Source organism: Acinonyx jubatus, chromosome A1 (genome assembly GCF_027475565.1).
Source record: "Acinonyx jubatus isolate Ajub_Pintada_27869175 chromosome A1, VMU_Ajub_asm_v1.0, whole genome shotgun sequence".
NCBI classification, from domain to species: Eukaryota; Metazoa; Chordata; class Mammalia; order Carnivora; family Felidae; genus Acinonyx; species Acinonyx jubatus.
In genome coordinates, this window is record NC_069380.1 from 120536951 (window position 1) to 120559011 (window position 22061).

General features: G+C 42.8%; 1 protein-coding gene across 15 annotated transcripts in view; it reads right to left on the reverse strand.

Moving 5' to 3' along the window:
* Positions 1-1617: 1617 nt before the first annotated feature.
* Positions 1618-22061, reverse strand: part of PPP2R2B (protein phosphatase 2 regulatory subunit Bbeta) — a 507195-nt gene continuing 486751 nt past the window's right edge. For all 15 annotated transcript variants that reach the window (XM_027042182.1, XM_027042186.2, XM_027042168.2 and 12 more), the window contains 3 exons: positions 13666-13835; positions 4967-5058; positions 1618-2337 (listed from right to left, as the gene is read on the reverse strand). In XM_027042182.1, the coding sequence (XP_026897983.1) occupies positions 2058-2337; positions 4967-5058; positions 13666-13835 (542 nt within the window). In that variant the 3' untranslated portion in view covers positions 1618-2057. The remainder of the gene's footprint in view (positions 2338-4966; positions 5059-13665; positions 13836-22061) is intronic.

Consider the following 22061-nt stretch of genomic DNA (forward strand, 5'->3'; position numbering starts at 1 on the left):
TGGTTGATGCCTAAGTTTGAGCAACAGTGATCTCTCACAAGCCCCACCTGGTACAAAGAGAGGAGATGAGTCTCAGAGGAGCAGAGAGAAGGCCATAAGGAAGCTGATAGTAAACTTTGGAGAATAACTCATTGTTCCTTCTATCTATCCTGATAAGACAATTCTCTATCAGCTGGAGAAGTTTCTGATCCTCTCTAAAGTCTCCTCCAAGAACACTGTCCCAGCCAGGCCAGGAATCCTGCCCAGAGAGTTTCCACCTGGGCCACTTTATGGACAATGCCTGAAGAGAGGCTTTCATTGAGGGAAGAGGAGAAACACTGAGGAAAAAAGTCACATCTTTTATCCACATGATCCTTCAATTTTGAGAAGTACTTCTCATATTTTAATGTTTCTGAAATTGGGATGCATCTTACAAAGTGGTGTTCTCTTAAGTTCTAGATAGCTATTACCTTGCCAAAAAGCTGTTATTAAATGGGATAGTAGCTTAGAATGGAAATAGGATTCCTATTTTTTTCCTGCCTCCCCAAGCAACGTAAACTTGGAATTGGGACTTGTAATAAATACGTGAATCAAAAGAGACTTTCTTTTTAAAATAAAAATGCTCATTTCAAGCCATTTGTTAACTCACAAAATGGAAGATTTGTGAATAAGAAGGGGAATGAGCAAGACAGGTATGGAGATACTAAGCTCAGACCCAGCTTTCTGGGAACCTCCCACCTCCTCCTTCAAATTTATAAATCCTATGAATTCATTTAGTTTTCCCAGAGTTGTGCCCTGCAGAACCTTCTGGACCTTAAAAGAAGTCTGAATGGTAAACATGGAGGGGGAAGGATGAACCAGACTGCATAGGTTCAAGCAGACTTCACTGTACTGTGGAAGATTCTTGACTCTCCCATATTCCATTTTTGTAGGAAGAGAGCCCTTTGGTGCATTTTTCTAAATGGTGAGCTTGAGGTGGATTAGAAATACTTGATTAGACTTCACAAATCAGCATTTTTTACGGGCCATTTTTGTTCTAGCTGCGGTGGAGATGGATGGATTGTGACTCTTGGTCACCAAACCCAGGAAGAGGGAGGGGGTTGGGTAGCAGACACACCCAAAAGGAACAGACCAGCCCTTCTCCAGCAGCCAGGGGTGGTGCTGCTGCATCATTTAGAATGCCAGATAATAAACAACCAGACCTTGGCCTTTAGAAGTCAATGGAATAAATAAACTGGAAAAGGTTGAAGAGAAAAAGCCAACCAACATGTAAGTAGAGGATTATATGGAGCCATTTAAAATTACAAAAAGCAGGCATAACAAGGCAGCAGATGGAATCTGGCCCCACATGGCCTTGCCAAGCTAACTCTGAGAAGCACTGTGTGGAAAGTGTTCTCTTTATGTCCCCTGAAGCATTCATGGGGTTTCCTAGCCAAATTCTCAGGCTGTTTCTATGGCGCTTACAAAGAAAAAGAGTATAGCAGTGGTGATGTGTCCCCTCCCTTCTCATTCTGGGTCCTCTTCGCGTCCTCATGAAATAAATCTCTGGTTCAAATGAGACTGTTAATAAAAAGTGCTGTGGGGGCAGGGGATGCTGACTGCTTGTGATTTTTCACACACAAAAAAGGAGAATGTCTCTAAGAGTAAACGGTGTTTATTTTTTTGTTGATTTTTTTTCAATCAAATGGAATTGCTTAATTAAAAAAAAACTTATCTCTTTTCTCTTTAAATACTACAGACAACCTCATTTTATCTCAGCAGACACCTAGGAACAAAACACTGGACCCACCAGAGAAAACCGGGCAATAAAAGCATCAGAAATTCAAGTCAACTATGGAGAATTAGTGTTAGCTGGCAGCTCTCAATTCTAAACACAAGTGTCTCAGAACCTATTGGGTTTGACAAAAGTCTCTTAGAACTGGGGATCTGGGAAAGTTGGACTCTTTTTAATTCTATTCCAATTGTTTTCTGCATAGGGAAATTAATGTCAATGCATCAAATGAAGACCAAAAGAAACATTTAAAAACATGTTTGACTAGTATTCAGTATGTGAGATTATTAAGTAATAACTTGTCCTCCTAGTTAACCTTGTCCTGGAATATATATAGGTTATTTGTAGCCGCCACTGCTATAATATTTTCTGAAGGATGCCAAGCTGTATGCAAGATCTTTTTGCTAAAGTCCAGACTGTCAACGCTGATCTCGTCTTTTCTTCGCTTGCCCCCCACGCACACTTTTCGCGGTTTTAGAATAGCCCGGGGTTTGCTGTTTTCCCTCGAGGCCTCAAGGGTGACATCACGCTTGGTGTTTCTGTCGAACATCCTGAAGAAGTTGTTGTAGGAGCCTGTCATGATGACGCTGCAATGTAGAGAGGAAATAGGGAGTGACTGAGTGCTCTGGAGAAAGGCAGTAACCTATCCCCATTGTGTCTTTCTGGAGTTAATGGTGTTACATCATGGGCAGCTACACCCTAAGTTTTATGAAAAACCAAAAACCCAAACAGGCCCAACAATGTGACTGTGGTCTAAGTCCTGAATCACTAAAAGCAACAAGCTCTTTGATGGATTGGCAAATGGAGGGCTGTGATAATCCTCCTTGGTAATTCTGTTGGATAGATCCCTTATCTGGGTCTGTAAATGAGTCCGGTGGTTTTAATCATACCAGCCCTACCTCCCTCAGCATTGTGAGGCTGGAGCGAGGTCGCGACAGGAGGAACACTTTGGAAACTTTGTAGTAGTGGGGCCTCCATGTTGCCCAAGCTCCAAGGCTGTCCCCAGTCAGTCGGCATGGTGGGAGAAACCCCGAGCGTATAGCGCACTGAGCCGTGTGCGTCCTCCCTCTGCTGAGAGCCAGCTCTCGATTTAGCCTTGCCACAAAAGTTACCTAAAAAGTGGATGTCATCATGGTTTCCCTCAGGCAGAGAGTAAACAAATTCAAATTTTAAAAGAACTTGGGAGGGGAAAGAAGCCTTGCCAGTGGATTCACAGATGGCTTCCATGTTTTTATAGGACCTCTCCATCCTCAGGTGTATTGACGATTTACTGAGAGCAGTGACTGCCAAAGCCTTCCAGATGCAAGGGACTGAGTCTTTACTGGTGACAGGTGAGAGGGGGATAATGTTGCCTCAGTAACATCCCACAGGAGCTGCCCCTGGACAGGCTGGTCTGGCCTCATTTCTGGGTGAAGCCCTGATGGTCTGGTTAGACTGGGAGAGGATATACCTCAGCAGTGTTCACATGGCATGAGGGCATAGACAGGGGAGGGGGAAGCTGAGAGCATGGGGCCACAGCCAGGGGAAATAGGTTTTTACGAACTGGATCAGCTGTGTCAGGCAAATCGATCAATGGCTAGATTTGGTTACTCTGGCCCAGGGAATGGATGTTGTGAAATGTGTTGGTCTCTGTAGTAGAATAAGCTGTTGTTACCTTATCAGGAAGGGTGCAGAATGCTTGACCGCCGCAGTCTCATTTTGCCTTACGTTCATCCCCGAGGGGGGACTTACACATGAGCACAGGTGACGAGCACAGTGTCAAGCTGAGAGGAAGTGACACACTCAGGCCTCCAGCCCACATGTGCCTAACTAACCCCAGGGCCTAGCACTCAGCCACTTGGCCTCATGGCTTCCCATGAACTGCCATTTGCTGGCACCACCACCACTTGACCTGCTTTCAAACAGAGTCCTTCCTATTTATTTTTGTGTTTTTAAAACTCTAAACCTTATCTGAACCAAGAATTTTCTTGGTTATGGAAAGAAACTGTGATGTTATGAAAAAACAATGCTGACTTAAGATTCAAACTGAAAACTTCTTACTTTTGTCTCTACTACATACTAGCTCCTGAGATAGAGAAGGTTACTTGACCTGGCTGAGCCTCAGTTTCTGCAACTATAAAATGGGGATGATGAAAACAACCTTGTCAGATTGTGGTCAGGATTCTAGAACATGATGTGTGAGGGGGTGACACATAAGTACTTACTGACTCTAGGTTAAGAGAGGTTATTGGAACAGTAACAAATAGGACACATCTATTAATCAACAATGAAAAAGTGAATTCTATATGAATCAATGTATTGATACAAATATACAAATAATGTAAAACGCTTCCCCCTGGGGAGCTTTTGTTCCTACATCACAGCTGCTCTGTTGTCTCTTCCCTCTGCCTAATACCAAATGGGTGCTGCGACTTGGGTCCTCTGACATGTGGTGACTCTTGCCAGGCCTGCTACGTGGAAGGCACATTTTGGTTCACTGACAAAGCAGGCCGAATAATGGTCAGAAAAGCTTGTTTTTACAAAAAGCTCGAATCTTAGTGCCTTGCCATGACCAAATGGAGTGCTTCCAAACATTAGTGTGGGCGCCGCATTCCTCAACAAACTAAATCAGCTCCTAGTAGCCCGTACTTCATGTTGGAAGTCGGGGAATCATCTGTATTTGTCAAACTAAAAATGAACCATTAGAAGGTAATATGAAGTATGGTTGAAATAAAAGGCCTTAAAACAATAATAAATCATTTTGAGGGGATATGATAAATGAGGCCAACTAGAATTCAGCTAACCAATGACCAGGGCCTTTGGCCGGGTACACCAGAAGTGGTCAGGGATAATTTTCGACCTAGAAATTACACTTGGCAATAATCTGAGCTACTTAGGTTGGAACTTGGGAGGTGAATTGTTAGTGTTACTCATTTCAGCCATGTTGATGTAGCTCTGGGGGTGTCTGGTATGTAAAACAGGATTTTCTCGTGGATGTTACACACTCACCTGTGCCAGTCCTGTAAGAGGACTCGAGGGTCTCAACACATGGTGCCCTTCATTTCAGGTCTGAGCTCAAGGGAAATCTGGTGACCCATACAGTGGACTCCTACCAGGGCTGGGGGCCTGATTTTCATCCCCCTTTGGCTGTGACCTCCTTACGATCAGTTGCCCAGGGCCTCGGCAAGTACAGGACCCACCTTTTGGAAGGTTCCCTAGCCACACAGCCTTTCTTACCTGTCTGACCCATTCCACACACACTCAAATTTATCAAAAATGCAGTCATTTTCATAGAGGGAGCACAACTTGCTGCGGAGGTAGTCATGCACCTGTTGGGGAAATAAATCAGAGGGTCAGTTATTATTTTTAAAAATGATTATTTCTGTGAAGACCTCTTCTTCGGATGTGAGCTGTTAATTCTTCCAGTGGCCCAGGTCTGAATTCAGGCTGGGATCTCTTTAGCCAGGGGATATTAGGATGGATTGATGAGCTGCTTATGTGGTGAGTGTGGATTAAAAAACTTTGCTGAACTAGCTGGTGGCCTATAGAAGGGCCCAGAAGGTGGTACAGTCCCCTTTTCTAAACTGATTGGCTAGTAGGCATTAGAGGACACCATTCATTGCATCTTTAACTCAACACATGTCTACTGTATTCCTACTATGAGCTTGGGCTAGGCAGTGAACACAATACCCTTTGTGTGTTTTCTTCCAGTGTGGAGGCAGATGAACATTCACATGGGCCTTTTATTCTGAGAAAGGTGAGGAGACCTCACAGAAAGGATCACTGAGCTGTGTTGCGATAATGTAAGCCAGCAAATGCAGGGAGGTTTGTTATAACCTGCTGACAGATGATGGTTTGGATTTGGCGAGAGCAGTGGTGGGAAATGGTGAACTTTCCTGGCATGTTTGCAGGGAGACCTGATAGGACTCGTGGATGATGCACCTGTGAAGTATGAGAGAAGGGGAATCAAGATGGCTCCTTGACCTATCTCTTGAGCAAGTGGAAGGATGGAGTTGCCATTTGTGTTTTTGGGTATGATCATTTGGAGATGTCCATGCAGGTGGAGCTGCCGAGGAAAGTCTGACGTAAAGCCTGCATCCCTGAAGTATGTAGCATTTCTCCCGTTGGCATTTTAAGAAGCAAGGTTATTAGCTGAGAGTGAGGGAGGGCAGGAGAGGCTTAGGAATCAATGCTGCATTGCTGGAAGGCACTGGGGCCCCATGAAATTGTTGGATGTGAATTTTATATGAGACTGTTCAGCACAGTTGGGTCATTCATCCCATGTTCGATGAGATGTTTTGGGTATTGAAAAGCTCTCTGAGTCATTTGGACAGTGAAAGTATAACCGCAAATGGCCGCTTGCAGGCTTGGGTCTTGTCAGGGTACCTACTTCACTGCTTTGGTGACAAGAGAATCCGTGTGTGGCATTTGATAACTCTGCTGTAGCTGAACTCATTGTCGTTCCTTCTCCTGCCATGTTTTGGGCATCTTGGACGTGGTACAAGTCTGATGTAGAAGGCCATTTCTGTTTGTAGGGCTGAAGATCTCTAGTGATTGTTAGGAGTCTTTTGAGCAAAGAAGCAGAAGAGACTCTGAGGGCAAAAATATGACTGATTCTTGATCCTGACCAGGGTTTGGCAAACCTCTTCTATAAAGGGCCAGAGAGTAAATATTTACGCTTTGTGGGCCATATGACCTTGCTGCAAACTCTCAGCTCAGCCCTTGTAATGTGAAAGTAGCCATAGGTAATACATAAACAAATGAGTGGTGGGGTTGTATTCTAACAGAACTTTATTTACAAAAACAGGTGGGGGACAGGATGAGCTTCTGGGTCATAGTTTTGTCTACTGAGGTCTTTGATGCCTTTTCTGGACTTGTCATTGACTTGTTTCTAGGTTCTTTGTCACAGAGGAAATAGAAGCCGGGGGCAATGGAAGCTAAATTTGTTGTTCCAGTGTAGGCACACCTCGGAGATATTGTGGGTTCCAGACCACTGCATTAAGGTGAATATCATAACAAAGTGAGTTAAATAAACTTTTTGCTTTCCTCGGGCATGTGAAGGTTATGATTACACTATACTGTAGTCTATGAAGTGTGCAATAAATCTCCTTATCTAAAAAAACAATGTATATACCTTAATAACTACTTAATGGCTAAAAAAATGCTAAACATGAGATTTCCAGAGAGCTGTCCTCTTTTAGTAGTAGTAGGTCTTGCCTCAGTGTTCATGGCTGTGGCAATTTCTGAAAATAAGACAATAAAGTTTGCCATATTGATGGACTATTTCTTTCACAAATGATTTCTCTGTAGCATGTGATGCTGTTTGATAGCATTTTACTCACAGCAGAGCTTCTGTCAGAATGGGAGTCAATTCTTTCAAATTCTGCTCTTGTTTTATCAATGAAGTTTATGGGATAATCTGAATCCTTTGTTGACATTTCCACAGTCTTCCCAGCATCTTCACTGGGAGTAGATCCCATCTCAAGAAATCATGTTCTTTGAACTCCACATCCTTTGAAGTTTTATCATGAGATTATGGTGACTCAGTTCCATCTTCAGGATCCACTTGATATTTCCATCACATCTGCAGTGATTTTTCTCCACTGAGGTCGGGAACCCCTCAAAGTCCTCCCTAAGGTCTGGAATAACTTTTTCTAAACTCCTGTGAATGCTGATGTGTTGGCTTCTTCCCATGAGTGACATATGCTCTGAATGGCATATACTATGTTAGATTCTTTCCAGAAGGCTTTGCATTTACTTTGCCTGCATCCATCAGAGGAATCACTTACCTAGGACAGCTATAGCCTCATAGAATGTATTTCTTCAATAATAAGACTTGAAAGTCAAAATTGGAGTCAACCCTTTCAAACCCTCCTGCTGCTTTATCAGCTGTGTGTGAGAGTCTAAATTGGTGTTACTATATATGAGAACAACATTAATCTCACTGTCCATCTACATCAGAGCTTTTGGGAGATAGGGTACACTGTCAATGAGCAATAATACTTTTAAAGGAATCTTTTTTCTGAACAGTAGGTCTCAACAGTGGGCTAAAAACACTCAGTAAACCACGTTGTAAACAGAGAGGGTGCTGTCACCCAGGCTTTGTTGTCCCATTTGTAGAGCACAGGTGAGTATATATAGCATATTTCTTAAGGGCCCTAGGATTTTCAGAATGGTAAATGAGCTCTGGATTCAACTTAGTCACCCACTGCATTTGCTCCTAACAAGAAAGTCAGCCTATCCTTTGACGCTTTGTTGCCAGGTACTGACTTCTCCTCTCTAGTTATAAAACTCCTTGATGGCATCTTTTTCCAAAGAAGGTTGTTTCTTCTACATTGAAAATATGATGCTTGGTGTAGCCACCTTCATGAATTATCATGCCTGGATCTTCTGGATAACTTGCTGTCGCTTCTATATCAGCACTGGCTGCTTCAGATGTACTTTGGTGTTCTGCAGCTGGCTTCCTTCCTTAAACCTCCTGAACCAACCTCTCAATCTTTTCTACTGCACCTTCCAAATCTCTCTCACCCTTGACAACATTGAAGAGAGTTAGAGCCTTGCTCTGGATTATACTTTGGCTTAAGGGGATGTTGGGCCTGGTTTCATTTTTCTCTCTGGACCACTCATGTGTTTGCTGGAGTAGCACTTTTAATTCCCTTCAAGTACTTTTCCTTCAACATTCACACCCTGGCAAACTGTTTTGTGTAAGAGGCCTACCTTTCAGCCTACCTTGCTTTTTGCACAGCTTCCTTGCTGTGCTTAATCATTTCTAGTTTATGACTGAAAGTGAGAGATGTGGGACTCTTCCTTTTGTATGAACACTTTGAAGCCATTGGAGGGTTATTGCCTGGCCTAATTTCAACATTGTTGTGTCCAAGGAATATGGAGGCCAGAAGAGAAGCAGATATATGGGGAAAGGCTGGCAGGCAAACACACACACACACACATCATATATTCATTAAGCTCACCATCTTACATGGGCACAGTTTGTGGCACCCCAAAACAATTATGATAGTAATGCCAAAGATCATGCAACACAAATCATGATAACATATGATAAAGCTTGGAGATGGTAAACATGACACAGAGATGTGAAATGAGCAAATGTGTTGGAAAAATGGCACTGGTAGACTTGGTCAATGTGGGGCTAAAACAAGCCTTCAAATTTTTTTAAAGGCAGTATTTGGGAAGTGCGATAAAATGAGACATGCTTATACTCTAGTTTTCCTACTTTTTGGAGAAAAATTTGAGCCAAATAGCTCCTTATTTTCAGCCTTATCTCCATGCTACTCATTCCTCTGATGTGGTATGGAGCACTTTGCTGAGAAGACATGGATGCGGAGTGCTCTGAGAACAGAGAAACTGGTTTTGAAAACACATGGTTAAGCAGTTTCTATGATACGGAACTTCTCAGAATCCTACAATGGTTGGTAACTGTAAAGCTCTAAGAAGGGGATAGATGATTATTTTCACTGTAATTAGTGTTAGAAAAGTATTTCACTGTAATGGCTGAAAAATTTTTTTGGTTCAGCCTATACTCTTCTTTATGAACATATCAAAACATGGGTGGTTTGGAAGTGTGGATCCATTAGGAGGAACCACATTGCCCAAAACTATAAATAGTTCTTGAAAGACAAAAGTCAGGAGAGATCCAAAGGAAAATCTGGTCTGAACTAAAAATTTCTCCTCCTCAACAGCTAAATTTTGGGCTGTTCCTACTGCTTTGGCTTCAAGTCCTCTACAGAAAAAGAACATGGAATATGAAGGTATGTTATCTTTATGTTGTGTTGCTAAAACAGGAAAGAAAACCTGAGGCAAACAAGATGGACCAACCTCCATCAGAGAAGAGAAGGTTAAGAACATTCATTAGAAACATCTAATATACAGAGCAAGAGACAACTTAAGATTCACCCAATTTGATGTTTTCTTCATGTTCTAAATATTTGTTGTCCATGTTCCTATTGTGTATGGCTTTCTTGACACTAAACTGAACCTCTCAACATAGAGGTTCTTAAATCATGAACTCATGGAAGCCTGGTGTTGTACAGTTAATGCACTGCTCATGAGGCCCAGCAAGGGTCAACTCTATTGGTTGGTTCTTAGATTTCAGGGGTTGACAAACTTCCCTTGTGAAGAGTCAGCAGGTATTTTAGGGTTTGTGGGCTATAATGTCTCTGTCACAACCACTCAACTCTGCCACTGTACTGTGAAAGCAACCAAGGACAATATATGCATGATCAGATGTGGCTGTGTTTCAGTAAAACTTCTTGTACTGAAACAAATGGAGGCTAGATTTGGCCCACCAGCCACAGTTTGCCAACCCTGTTCTGAAGGAAAACTTGAAAATAGCTAATTATAGATAAGTCTACAATTTGTTATTCCTGGAAAGATGCTTGAGACCAGTTGATGCATGTATGAAAATACACAGCAGGAACATTACTTACTTCACTCCCCAGGGAAGGTATTAGTAACTGATGATGGAATTATTTCCCTATGGGCCAGCCCTCACAGTCTTTTTCAACAGTGTTCTAGGAATTCAGAATTTATTTACCATCCTCGATAAATTAACATTTTTATATAGCATATGAATTTAAATTGCTTTGAAATATGCTATGTAAAGTTGAAATACACTTTTGTAACACTGCATTTCAATACATGTGCTAGGATACCTATTTCATAGCCTTTGACAAAGAACACTTCCACATCTACCACTAGCTGAACTTGGTTTGAGAAGCAGGCTCTTAAAATGCTTATTATTCCATGTCACAGCTCACTGTGTTCTAAAACTAGCTTTGTTCTTAAAGCCTTTCTCTAAAATGAAAGTGCTAATTGCTCCTGCCACTGAAGAGCCTAAATCCAGTTTTCTCTAATCCAGGCTTGCCAGCAGGCTACACCCTTGTCAACACCACCCACATTCAGGTTCTACTCGACATTGCCCTCTGTTTGGTATGGAGTTCGTAACACTAGATGTTTGTCTGTGTAGTTGGAAGATGACGTTCCAGTTGGCTCTAGCCCTGGGCTGAAGGTGAGAGCCTGAAGGTAAGTGCTGTGAAGCGGGGCCCCGAAGTCTGGAAGGATCTAGGGGACAGTAAGACTCCAAATATATAGGGCAGGTTATTTCAACCACAAACTATCTCAATTACATATGTTGTCTTCATTTCTGGCCCCCAAACCTTCTCATAGGACCTTGTGTTACTCACAGTTGGTCAAAGTCCTGGGGGGTCCTCAATCTTCTCTCTGAATTTCTTCTGAAAGGTTGGCTTCTCCTGTGGCCACAGTAGTAGCAGGACTTTCGCTCATATGTGTCAAGGTGGAGTAGGTGGGCTCCTTGCTGCTCCAGACCATGATTCCTTACCTCTTCTGAAGAGCTCCCTGCTTTCCCTGAAGACTGCCTGCTGTCTACCTTGTTAGAGTCAGCAACAGTTCTGAGTCCCTCTGCCACATTCCTTGAGGCAATTGTAACACCCAGATCCCCTGCCATCATTCTTCTGGTCTCTCAGTTACTTGGCCTCATCATTTTCAGTGGTTTTTTTCCTTTGCCTCCTTGGTCGTTATGAGACTTGCCATGACTGTTACGTGTACCTGTTTAACAAGTACTACTTTATTGCTACCTCCTACCTTTTTAGTTCACTCCCTTTACTATCTTGATTCCATTAAGTCTTTAAATCCATTTTCCTGTCTACTTTTCTTCACCCAGTATTTCCCTCCTTACTACCTGAGGTTTAGTGGTCCATCCATCATTATAATCACACCCTTAGTATGTACCTTCAACAAATTTGACTTCCTCTCTCCTTCCATTGTACTCAAGTGGATCCTCGAGCAACTCTACAACACTTCTGTATTCAACTCAGTCTTAGATGAGTGTTTTATACTTCTCACTCAACTAATGAACCTTCCTTCTTTTGAGAAAATAGAAGCAATAAGAAGAAATCATCTATTGTTCCCATCACAAAATTTACAAACCTCCTGACTTTGATGGATGGATTGTCCATCTTCTCATCTAACACCAATTCTACAGTGGACCTGTTCCATCTTGCTTCCCTCAAGCACTTAGCTGCTTGAATTATTCTTTCTCTACTGGCTTATTCCCATCAGCATAAAGTATACTGTGATACACTTTCCTTATGCCTATATCCCATTCCAGATACCACTCCATTTCTCTGTTGCCCTTCAAACTAAAATTTCTTGGAAGAGTTATCTGTACTCATTGCACTCACATCTTCCATTTATAGTCTCTCTTGAAACCCACGCAAATCAGACCTTCATTACTACTACTCACCTCCACTTATATCCATTGGCCTATTTTCTACCCATTTCTATTTGATTTAGCAACAGCATTTAGTAGTTGGTGTTTCCTTCTCCTTGAAATGGTCTCTTTGGCTCCCCGAACATTCCTCCTAGGTTGCCTTTTCTTAACCTGTAAATACCAGGTTTCCAGGGCACGGTCCTGACCTCTTCTTTTCTTTAAGCTAAGATATACCCAAACTCCAACTGAGGTGCCTACTTGCAGTTTCTGGATGTTTATTTGGTCCAAAATGTCCCAAACAAAATTCTCGATTTCCTCATCTGCATAAAATGGCACTGCCATTTTCCTAATTGGGCAGGATAAAAAAAAACCTCGTTTCCTCTTTCATCACATATCCAATTTGTTGTCAACTCCTATAGATTTTACAAGAATTTGGCCACTTCCATTCATCACAAGCTCATCTGAGCTACTCTCAACCTTTGCCAGAATTTGCAATAACTTTTTTACTGTTGTGTTTGCTACTATGTCCCTCTATAGGCTCTCCTCCCTAGCATAGCCAGAATGTGCTGGTCAATGATGAAAATGTTCTGGAATGGGATAGTGGTGAGGGTTCCACAACTTTGTGAATACACTCACATAGACTTCGAAAGGATGGATATTAGGGTATGTGAATTATGTTTCAAGAAAAATAGGTAAGTTAAATCCCTGTCTAGAATTTTTGTACTTCTTTTAATCTAACCCAAAATATCTTTAAAAAGACCAGTTTATTCCTGCCTCTTGATCTTTGCTTCCATTGTGCTCTTACCTGAAATGAACTTCCTCAAATCCTTTCTACCTCAAAACCTGGTCTTCCTCTTCTAAGAAAAAGCCATTCTAAACACTGCACACTGCCTTCTCCTTTGTTCCCTTGGTCCATAAACCTACCAACCATTTAGCCAATGCTTAAGCCAAAACCGTGTGCACTTCTTGGTTGCTCTTCTCTTCATATTGAATCAGCAAGCGAAACTCACAGACTCTCCTCCTGCCTCTCCCTCTATCCGCATGCTGCCAATTCCAGAGCCCCAACTGTCATCATTTCCTCCAAAACCTTTTAATGGTTTTCCATTGTACTCAGCCTGAGGACAAAATAACCTAATGTTCTTTACCAGGGCCGAGATTTCTAGACTTCTTGATATCTTGAATACAGAACATGGGCAGAAGAACTTTCCGAACGCACCAGCTATGAACATACTATCCTTCTAACAATATGATTTTTCTGGCTAGCTCCTGTCATTCAAGACTCAGCCTTAGGGTTTCTTTTTGTCAGACTGACCCTCCTTGTGTGTGCTCCCATGCACACAGTACCATCTCTTGCATCACTGCCTACTCAGTTCTCTGTTCATCATCTGGCTTCCCCATCACACAGTCAGCTCAAAGAGACCAGGACCGTGACTGTCTCGTTCACCTCTGTATCTGCAGTATCCATCCCACATTTAAATGGTCAGCAGATATGGGTTAAATTGAATCCAAGCTCCTCCTTCTGTACCCTTGTCTAAATCCTATAGCAATTGCAGGCTGGACCATTTTATGGAATTTATGATGATGTACTGTCTTTTACTCTTGTGTACTGTAAGCCTTTGTAGGCAGAAGCTGACTTGGAGGTCCACAAAGGAAGTGCCTTATGCAACTATGGGTGGGTGGTGGTCCATACCTGGTAAGTTTCAATGGGGCGGTTTTCCATGTTGAGATCCCAGACTTTAACGGTCAGATAGTCTCTGGTCATGATATACCTCCCACTGTGGCTGAACTTCACATCCGAAATCGAAGAGATTATTTCAGAGAAAAACGACCTGTTGCTTGGATCCTCGGGCTCTTCAAAAACTGCACGGCAGAAGCAAAACAAGACAAAATGAGCACATCCTTTTCAACTAACTCTACCATGTATGGGCCAGCTAGAAAGACAACAGTCTAACTTGGAGTAGAATCTTCAGAATGTGAGTAAGGTACTAATAGAGAACCGTCATCTCCCTGGAAGCAGAAAGTGGTTACTGGTTTCTGTATTTTCCTTCTCATGGAAGGACTCACATGGGCCTGTACATTGATGGATCTAGCCCTGAGCATTTCCAAGCTCCAGGTCTATGGATCTACCTCTGTTACACAACTCCCCTGGTCTTTGTGGGTCACCTCACATATCAAAACTTGGAGTCATCTGAGATGCCTAAAAATGTGTTTATGGGTTTTTTTAGATATAAAATTACATACTGTACAATTTCCTCATTTGAAGTTTATAGTCCATTGTTTTTGTCAGTATAATCACATACTTGTATAAGCATTGCAACAATCTAAATTTCAAACTTTTCATCAACTAACCCTCAAAAATTCCATACCCATTTGCAATTACTTCTGCTTCCCTACTCCTGCAGCCCTAGGAAATGACTAATCTGTTTTATGGTTGTATGAAATTACCTAATCTGGAAATTTCCCATAAATGGAATTATACAATGTAGGGTTTTCCTGTGACTACTTTCTCCCTTAGTAAACTGTTTCCAAGGTTCATCTATGCTCTAGTGGATATCAGCACTTCATTCCTTTTGATGGGTGAATAATAACTCATTGTATGGATATACCAGATTTGGTTTATCCATTTATCAGTTGATAAACACTTGGGTGTCTACTTTTTGGCTATTACACATAATGCTGCTATGAATATTCATGCATAAGCTTTTGTGCGGACATTTATTTTCCTATCTCTTCGGTCATGGTTTTTAATAGTGTTGCTTTGCTGAGCCTCAGTCTTGTCTTTTGTGTATATTGTCCCTTTGCTCTGCTATCCAGGTACTTCTTACCTCAGTAGCTTCAGCTGATTTCCACTTACACGAATAAAGGCACAGCCCCTCAGTTGGACAACAGAGCCCATCAAAAGTTGTTGTAACATGTCGATCTTGATTTTGAACTTCTCTGGTTCAAATGGAATATATAGAACATAGCTTAGGTATATTTTGAGTGTTCCCATTTCTAGGCCTGATTGTTCTGTCTTCACAGACTGAAATCCCTCTGGGCTCTTACGCCTCATCCTTTGCCTACCATCTTTGCCTTAAATGATTTTTTTTTCACGGAAGCCCCCCACATTTGGTCTGGCCCACTTATTTATTTATTTTTTTATTAAAAAAATTTTTTTTTCAACGTTTATTTATTTTTGGGACAGAGAGAGACAGAGCATGAACGGGGGAGGGGCAGCGAGAGAGGGAGACACAGAATCGGAAACAGGCTCCAGGTTCTGAGCCATCAGCCCAGAGCCCGATGCGGGGCTCGAACTCACGGACCGCGAGATTGTGACCTGGCTGAAGTCGGACGCTTAACCGACTGCACCTCCCAGGCGCCCCTGGCCCACTTATTTAATAAGACCTCTGGTACTCTCACATTGCTATTTAACACTATGCATGTTTGTCTTACTGCAATTGCAGTGTGAGCTTCTTTTTGGTTTTTCTTTGTACTTAAAGATTTGGGCACAAATGTTCAATAAACATGTGTTGCTTGATTAGAACCAAAGTTAGATAAATGAATGAATTCTTTGCCATCTGCGTGCTCATCATGTATGATGCACAGTTACAGACATTTGCCCATACTTATTTTTAACCTAAAATAATGGCAACTGAGTATGGTTTCACTTAAGTGTTTGTATCACAATCTTAGGCTGAACCAAACACGAGCCTGCAGGTTACTTCGCTAACATATCCTCCAGAGATTTCTCTTTCCTGCTCTACACAGAGTCAGTATCCAATTCTATGTAGAAAACCCACGACTACAATGAGTTCTTTTTCAAACCTTGTTGGAACAGCCAAACCAAAATCGTAATTTTCACCTAACCATGTAAGAGAACAACAAAAAACCCTCATCAATCAGAACGGAACTTGAGAATTAAGCCCAGTGAAACAGAAAAACCTCTTGGATTTTGATCAAGCATTAATGAAGGCCCCTGGCCTTGAAAACTAGATTTTCACATCAGTTGCCCTTCAAGGGAACCTCATTAGGACTGGGCACTTAGAAACGCCAGGCAAGCTCCATGCCAACATCTCAATAGACAAGCAGGAGCCCCGAGGCTTGGTCATCTCCACCTGATGCACCTGCAGTCAATGGGAAGGGATAAGCAGACCTACTCTGGAGTCCATCAATTTCTGCCTCTGTCACTTACCAGCTGTTCACATTTTATTTACTACGCCGAGATTCAGTTTTCCCAGCTGCAGAAGGGGGATGCATATTGCTCGGAACATATGATTGACACATTGTAGGTTCTCAATAAATGTCAGGAGCTATTTTTATCCTCATTAGCATGCCCTACTTCTCCATCAGCCAATCATATTTTATTTGAGACTGAGACTGTGGGACTGAGGACTACAGAACTTGTGGGCTATTTAAATGACATAAAGAATGTTTACAAGGTTATACCTAGCAATCTGTTCTCCACACATGTGGCCTACTGGGATGCCACTGTAGCAACCTTGTAAGGCCCGAAAATGACAGCCCCAGAAGATGGAGGTGAGATGAAAGACGACAATTCTTTCATCAGCCCACTACCCATTCTTATGTACGACACAGAGGGCAGGCTACAGGTAATGCACTGGCCAGCATAGCACTTGGCACCTTATACCATGTGTATGCATATCCAAGTCTCAATTTTTTTAAATGTTTTTATTCATTTTTGAGACGGAGAGAGACAGAGCATGAGCAGGGGAGGGGCAGAGAGAGAGGAAGACGCAGAATCTGCAGCAGGCTCCACGCTCTGAGCTGTCAGCACAGAACCCGACGCAGGGCTTAAACTCACAGACTGTGAGATCATGACCTGAGCTGAAGTCGGACGCTTAACTGACTGAGCCACCCACGTGCCCCGCATATCCAAGTCTTAATACCAAGTTGATGATTTGCTTTCATTCATTCAGCAGCAACACTGAATAGTACTGATAATTTCTGCTGACAGGGAGCTTACTATGTTCCAGGCCCTGTGCTTTACATGCTTTATCTCATTTAATCCTTACACTAGTTCTCTAACATAGAAACAATAATTCTTTATTTTACAGATGTGAACAATTAAGGCAGAGAGAGGTTGTGTCACCAGGGGACAATACAGCTAGACTGAGGTACAGCTGCACTTTGCACTCAGATCTCGCTGACTTTCAAGTCCTTGTTCTTAACCATGAATCAATTCTTCCTAGTGTCATGTACAAGGCCTTATTTTAGTAGCTGTAAGAAGGTAACCAGGGTAGAATCTACATAGAATCACCGAATCACCAAGCAGAAAGGCTCTTTTCCCCCTAATGATGACACTAAATATTTTAAATTGTGTATTAACTAGAGGACAGTGAGTGGAGGGGCTCTTAATGATGCTTGGTTCTATTCTATCCTTTTTATAAAGCCAAAGTCCTCAAAAGAAAAAACTCATTCCCAATATTTATGAAACACGGTTTCTACACAACAGGCTCATGGGTTCGAGCCTTACACCATCATCCGCAAGCATAGGTTGGGGACCTCAGGACTTCGTATGACCCTGTGAAGATGTCAACACCACAAGAAGCCCAGACCGCCAGGCCACCTCTAGCATTATTATTTTTTTAAAGTTTATTTTGAGAGAGACAGCGCAAGTGGGGGAGGAGCAGAGAGAGGGACAGAGAGGATCTCTGTGCTGACAGCAGTGAGCCTGAAGCAGGGCTCGAACTCACGAACTGCAAAATCATGACCTGAGGTGAAGTCAGATGCTTATTTGACTGAGCCACCCAGGCACTCCTCACCCCTGAATTCTAATGTCTGTAGCCTGTCAGCAGTGAGGCAACCCCTCCTCCCAGTGCCCCATTCCTCCAGTTTATATGCATTGGCCTTTAATATATTTTGTGTCTCCTAATACCTAAGGTCTATGAGGGGAGGGAGTTTTGTCTGTTTTGTCATGCTATATTCCTTGAAACCTAGGACATACTCAGTAAATACATTAGATGAATGGATATTGACAACTCATTTTAAGTCTTACAAGAAAATAATACTTATCTATTAATTCAACAGGTCCTGAAAGGAACCTATCAAAGCAATGCTTTATTCACCTCAAATTTGTTTCAATTCCTTGAAAAGTATGAAAAAATATATTCCATAGGAAGTCATCTTTAATTCAAGGTTTTCACTAATTCACCCTGAACAATTACTTGTCAGTTATTTAAGTGTCTTTGATATGCAATGACACATGTGCAGAGTACTTAGTACATTACTTAGAACACACAAATAAAAACCATGTGTTGTTGGATGGACACAGGCCAGGCCCTGTACTACATACCAAGGACACAAGGAACAAGATAGATCCAGTCCTACTCTCATGGAACTCACAGGCCAGAGGAAGAAACACATATTAAACAATCACACAAATTTAGTTATAGACATGAATAAGTGAGATTTTACTGCATTATCAGAGGGAAAGAAAGGAGCTAGTGGAATACAAACGTAACATCACTGTGTGGTCCATGTAATTTACTAAACACATGATGCAAAAGGATCCAGTGCTTGAGTATTTCTCTTGGTAACCTCTGGCTTGGCATTAAACGTCCCGCTGACCTGGGGGCGCCTAGGTGCTCAGTCAGTTGAGCATCCAATTCTTTTTTTATTTATTTTTATTTTTTAATATAATTTATTGTCAAATTGGCTTACATACAACGCCAGCACTCATCCCAACAAGTGCCCTCCTCAATGAGCATCCAATTCTTGATTTCAGCTCATCATTTCAGGATCATGGGATCCAGCCCCGCATCAGGCTCCAAGCTGAGAGTGGAACCTGCTTGCGATTCTATCCCCCCTCCCCCTGCTCCTACTAGTGCTTTCTCTGTCTAAAAAAAAAAAAAAATTCTGCTGAACTACATGGTTTCCAACTAGCTTCTACAACACAAAGACATTAGGAGCAGGAAAGAAGAGACCTGTGATGGAGAGAAGAACTTTGCTCCCTTGGTGAGGAAACACTCTTGATGACAATCCTAACAGTCCAGACTGAGGCACTGGGCAAGTGTCAGATTTGCCAACAGGGAGCTAGTGTGTCAGAGACCCCAATGACAACTGCCAACAGTAATGACATCTATCATTTCTTGGTCCTCATGCTTTGCACACCTTATCCCATTTACTGCTCAAACTTTTCAGGGAGATATTCTCCCTGTCCTTATTGATGAGATAGACCAGGATAGGCTGAGTAGCCTTGCTCAGGATCACACAGCTAGTGAGCAGTAGATACAGGCTTTACTATTACACTGTCTCCACAATCAGGCCTTCCCTCATTCTGTCAATATCATTTCTCTCTAATGTTCTCTCTGATGGGCTCTCTAATGTTCCATATGCCCCTGTGAACTCCCACTTCTGTGCCTCGGCTCCTCCTTATCTCCTCATGTACCCATCAAACCATCGTGGGATACTGGAAAGGACATCAGCCTGGGAGGGGAGGATGCTGTTGGAATCCAGGCTGGACACAAATTAGCCGCTCCTAATACCTACTCTGTTACACTGGGTGCTTTGCATATATCAACCTACTCAGTATTCACAGGTATTATTTCCCTTTTGGACAATCAGTCTGGTCAGTCAACTCAGGCATGGATCCTACTGTTGGTAGGAGGCACGACAAGGATTTTCACTTGGTCTGTTCCCAGCCTATGCTTTTAACCTCTGATCTGCCTCTGATTTCAATGGCTGGACCACTCTCAGCTCTGTGGAACTATTTTCTTGTCTGTAATGCGAGTCAGGATTGTCTACCACGTGCCTCCCACCTCTCAGATGGTAAGATCTATGAATTCCAGTGATCTCGTCTTTTAATTTTCCTCTCCCAATTCCCAGTATTCTAGACTAGCCTTCCCAAGGAGACTTCAGCAGAGCACTCAGGAATATGTCAGGGATTCTAGATTCTAAGGTCAAAAGAGCCTGGGAAACTCCTATTCAGTTTTGGGGGTTGACATTACAATTAGCCTATTAAAGGTGCTGAGAAGTCCTGCAGGCAGAGAAAAATGAATGATTCTTTAGGAATCCAGGTTTCTCAACTTTTTCACTATTGAATTTTGGACAGATAATTCCCTGTTGTTGGGACACTGAGGGATGTTTAGCAACATCCCTGGCCTCTGCCCACTATGTCTCCAAGCCCTGGGTGGGACAACCAAAAAGTCTTCAGATACTGTCAGCTGTGGCCTGGGCTGGCATGACTGCTCCTGGTTGAGAATCACTGCTTTGTCCTACCTTTAGATCTTACTTGATCACACCGTCTCCCTCCCCACTGTTGGTTTTTTTTTTTTTTTTTTTTTTGACAAATCCCTTGCAGTCCAGAGTTTCTCTAGTACAGAGTTCCTCTGGGGAACTGCAATGCTATAGGCAAAAGCAACTGACACTTCTTTTAAGTTCTATAGGCTGCATGAGGTGTCCGGTGCAGAAAGAATTTTGTATTATAACATAAGCAGATATGAATATGTCTGCATGGGACGAAGAGTATTATTCTTCATGGTGCATAGCTCAGTGCTGTTCACCTGACAGAACTCAGATGACAGGGTAACCTAAGCCAGTATCAGAATCCTGGGGAAGAGGTGACATAACAAAACAAAGAATTAAGAAAACTGCTGAGTTCGGAGGAACCTAAAGCTAAGACCACCTATGTTACAACGGGGACAAAACCAAGTGGGAAGCATGTCACATGCCTGTGGTGGGCTCTGGGGACAAGAGAAGAGAGGCTGGAGGGAAACCAGTTTGAAAAGGTGGTTCCTGCATGTGGCTCCATGCACTGGCCCTCACAGTAGACACTGCACAGGAGCTTCCGGCCAGGGTGTGGGGGCTGAGGCCACAGGTGGTTCCAGGCTTGGCAGGCCTAGGACAAAGTCCAGCTCTGTGACTTATGAGTCGTGAAGCCGTGGACAAGTGACCTGCCTTCTTCCAAGCTTCATACTCCTTAGCTGTCACATGGAGATGAGAGGAGTGGCTAGCTACCTTATAGGGTAGATGTGGGACAGATGAGATGGACCTTTCCTGGAGCACTTAGCGCCATGCCTGGACCCAGAATCACACGGAAGACAGCAGGGAACAAGCAGGTGGTGCTTAGGGCGGACGTGGTATTAAAGGAGTGTTTTTCCACTAGGGTCAGATTGTAAGTGCTACCAGTTATGAAATCGATTTCTAGGTCTTCTAACTGGACTGGAACCCAGGCACACAATAGCTTGTCTCTGGGTTATCACTTGGAACACACCTTCCTCGGTACAGGTGGCTGGGATTTGGTGCTAGGCTTCACTGCGACCTGGGTGTGGATGATTCAGGCAGAGGAGAGGGAGAATAAAGGAAACAAGGCAGGCAGACATGAAGGTCTGTTCATGACGAGAAGGGCACAGACTCAAAATCACGCACGGGGTTTTAAATTGCTCACTTCTGCTGACATTTCTTCTGTGCAGAAGTGCAGCTGGCATGCTTCTGTGTTTGGAGACATGGCTGACAATTTCCCCATAATGGGGACACAACTACAGAGTGAGGCAGATGGCAATTTTCCTTCAGAGATATGCAGGCAACAGTTTTGCCCCCGGAGAGAAAAGGCTTGGAAGTTGAGATGCAAGGCAGTAATTTTTACTATACAGAAGACACATCCAATAATTTTTCCCAAAGAGAGAAACGGCCAATAATTTTCCCACGGAGGGTTGGAACTCCCATGGCCTGATAATGCTGGCCTTCATCCAGCTGAGGCCAGTGAGAGAAGACGTGTAAGATTTAACTAGTGGCTACTATACGATCTCGGGCCTAATGACACAGTCCCCAGACATGGGCTGCACAATGGGAAATGGGATCTCGGAGGAGTCTGAATTGGCAAAGAGTGATGCCCAGTTAGTTGCCCTTAGCAATTTGCTGTTCTTAAAAAAATATTTCTGTGTGTATCATATTTTCTTTAAATGTTTTTTTTTATTAAATCTTTTTAATGTTTACTTGTTTTTGAGAGAGAGGGAGAGAGACAAGTGAGCAGGGGAGGGGGACAGAGAGAGGGAGACAGAATCCGAAGCAGGTTTCAGGCTCTGAGCTGTCAGCACAGAGCCCAATGCGGGGCTCAAACTTACGGACTGTGAGATCATGACCTGGGCC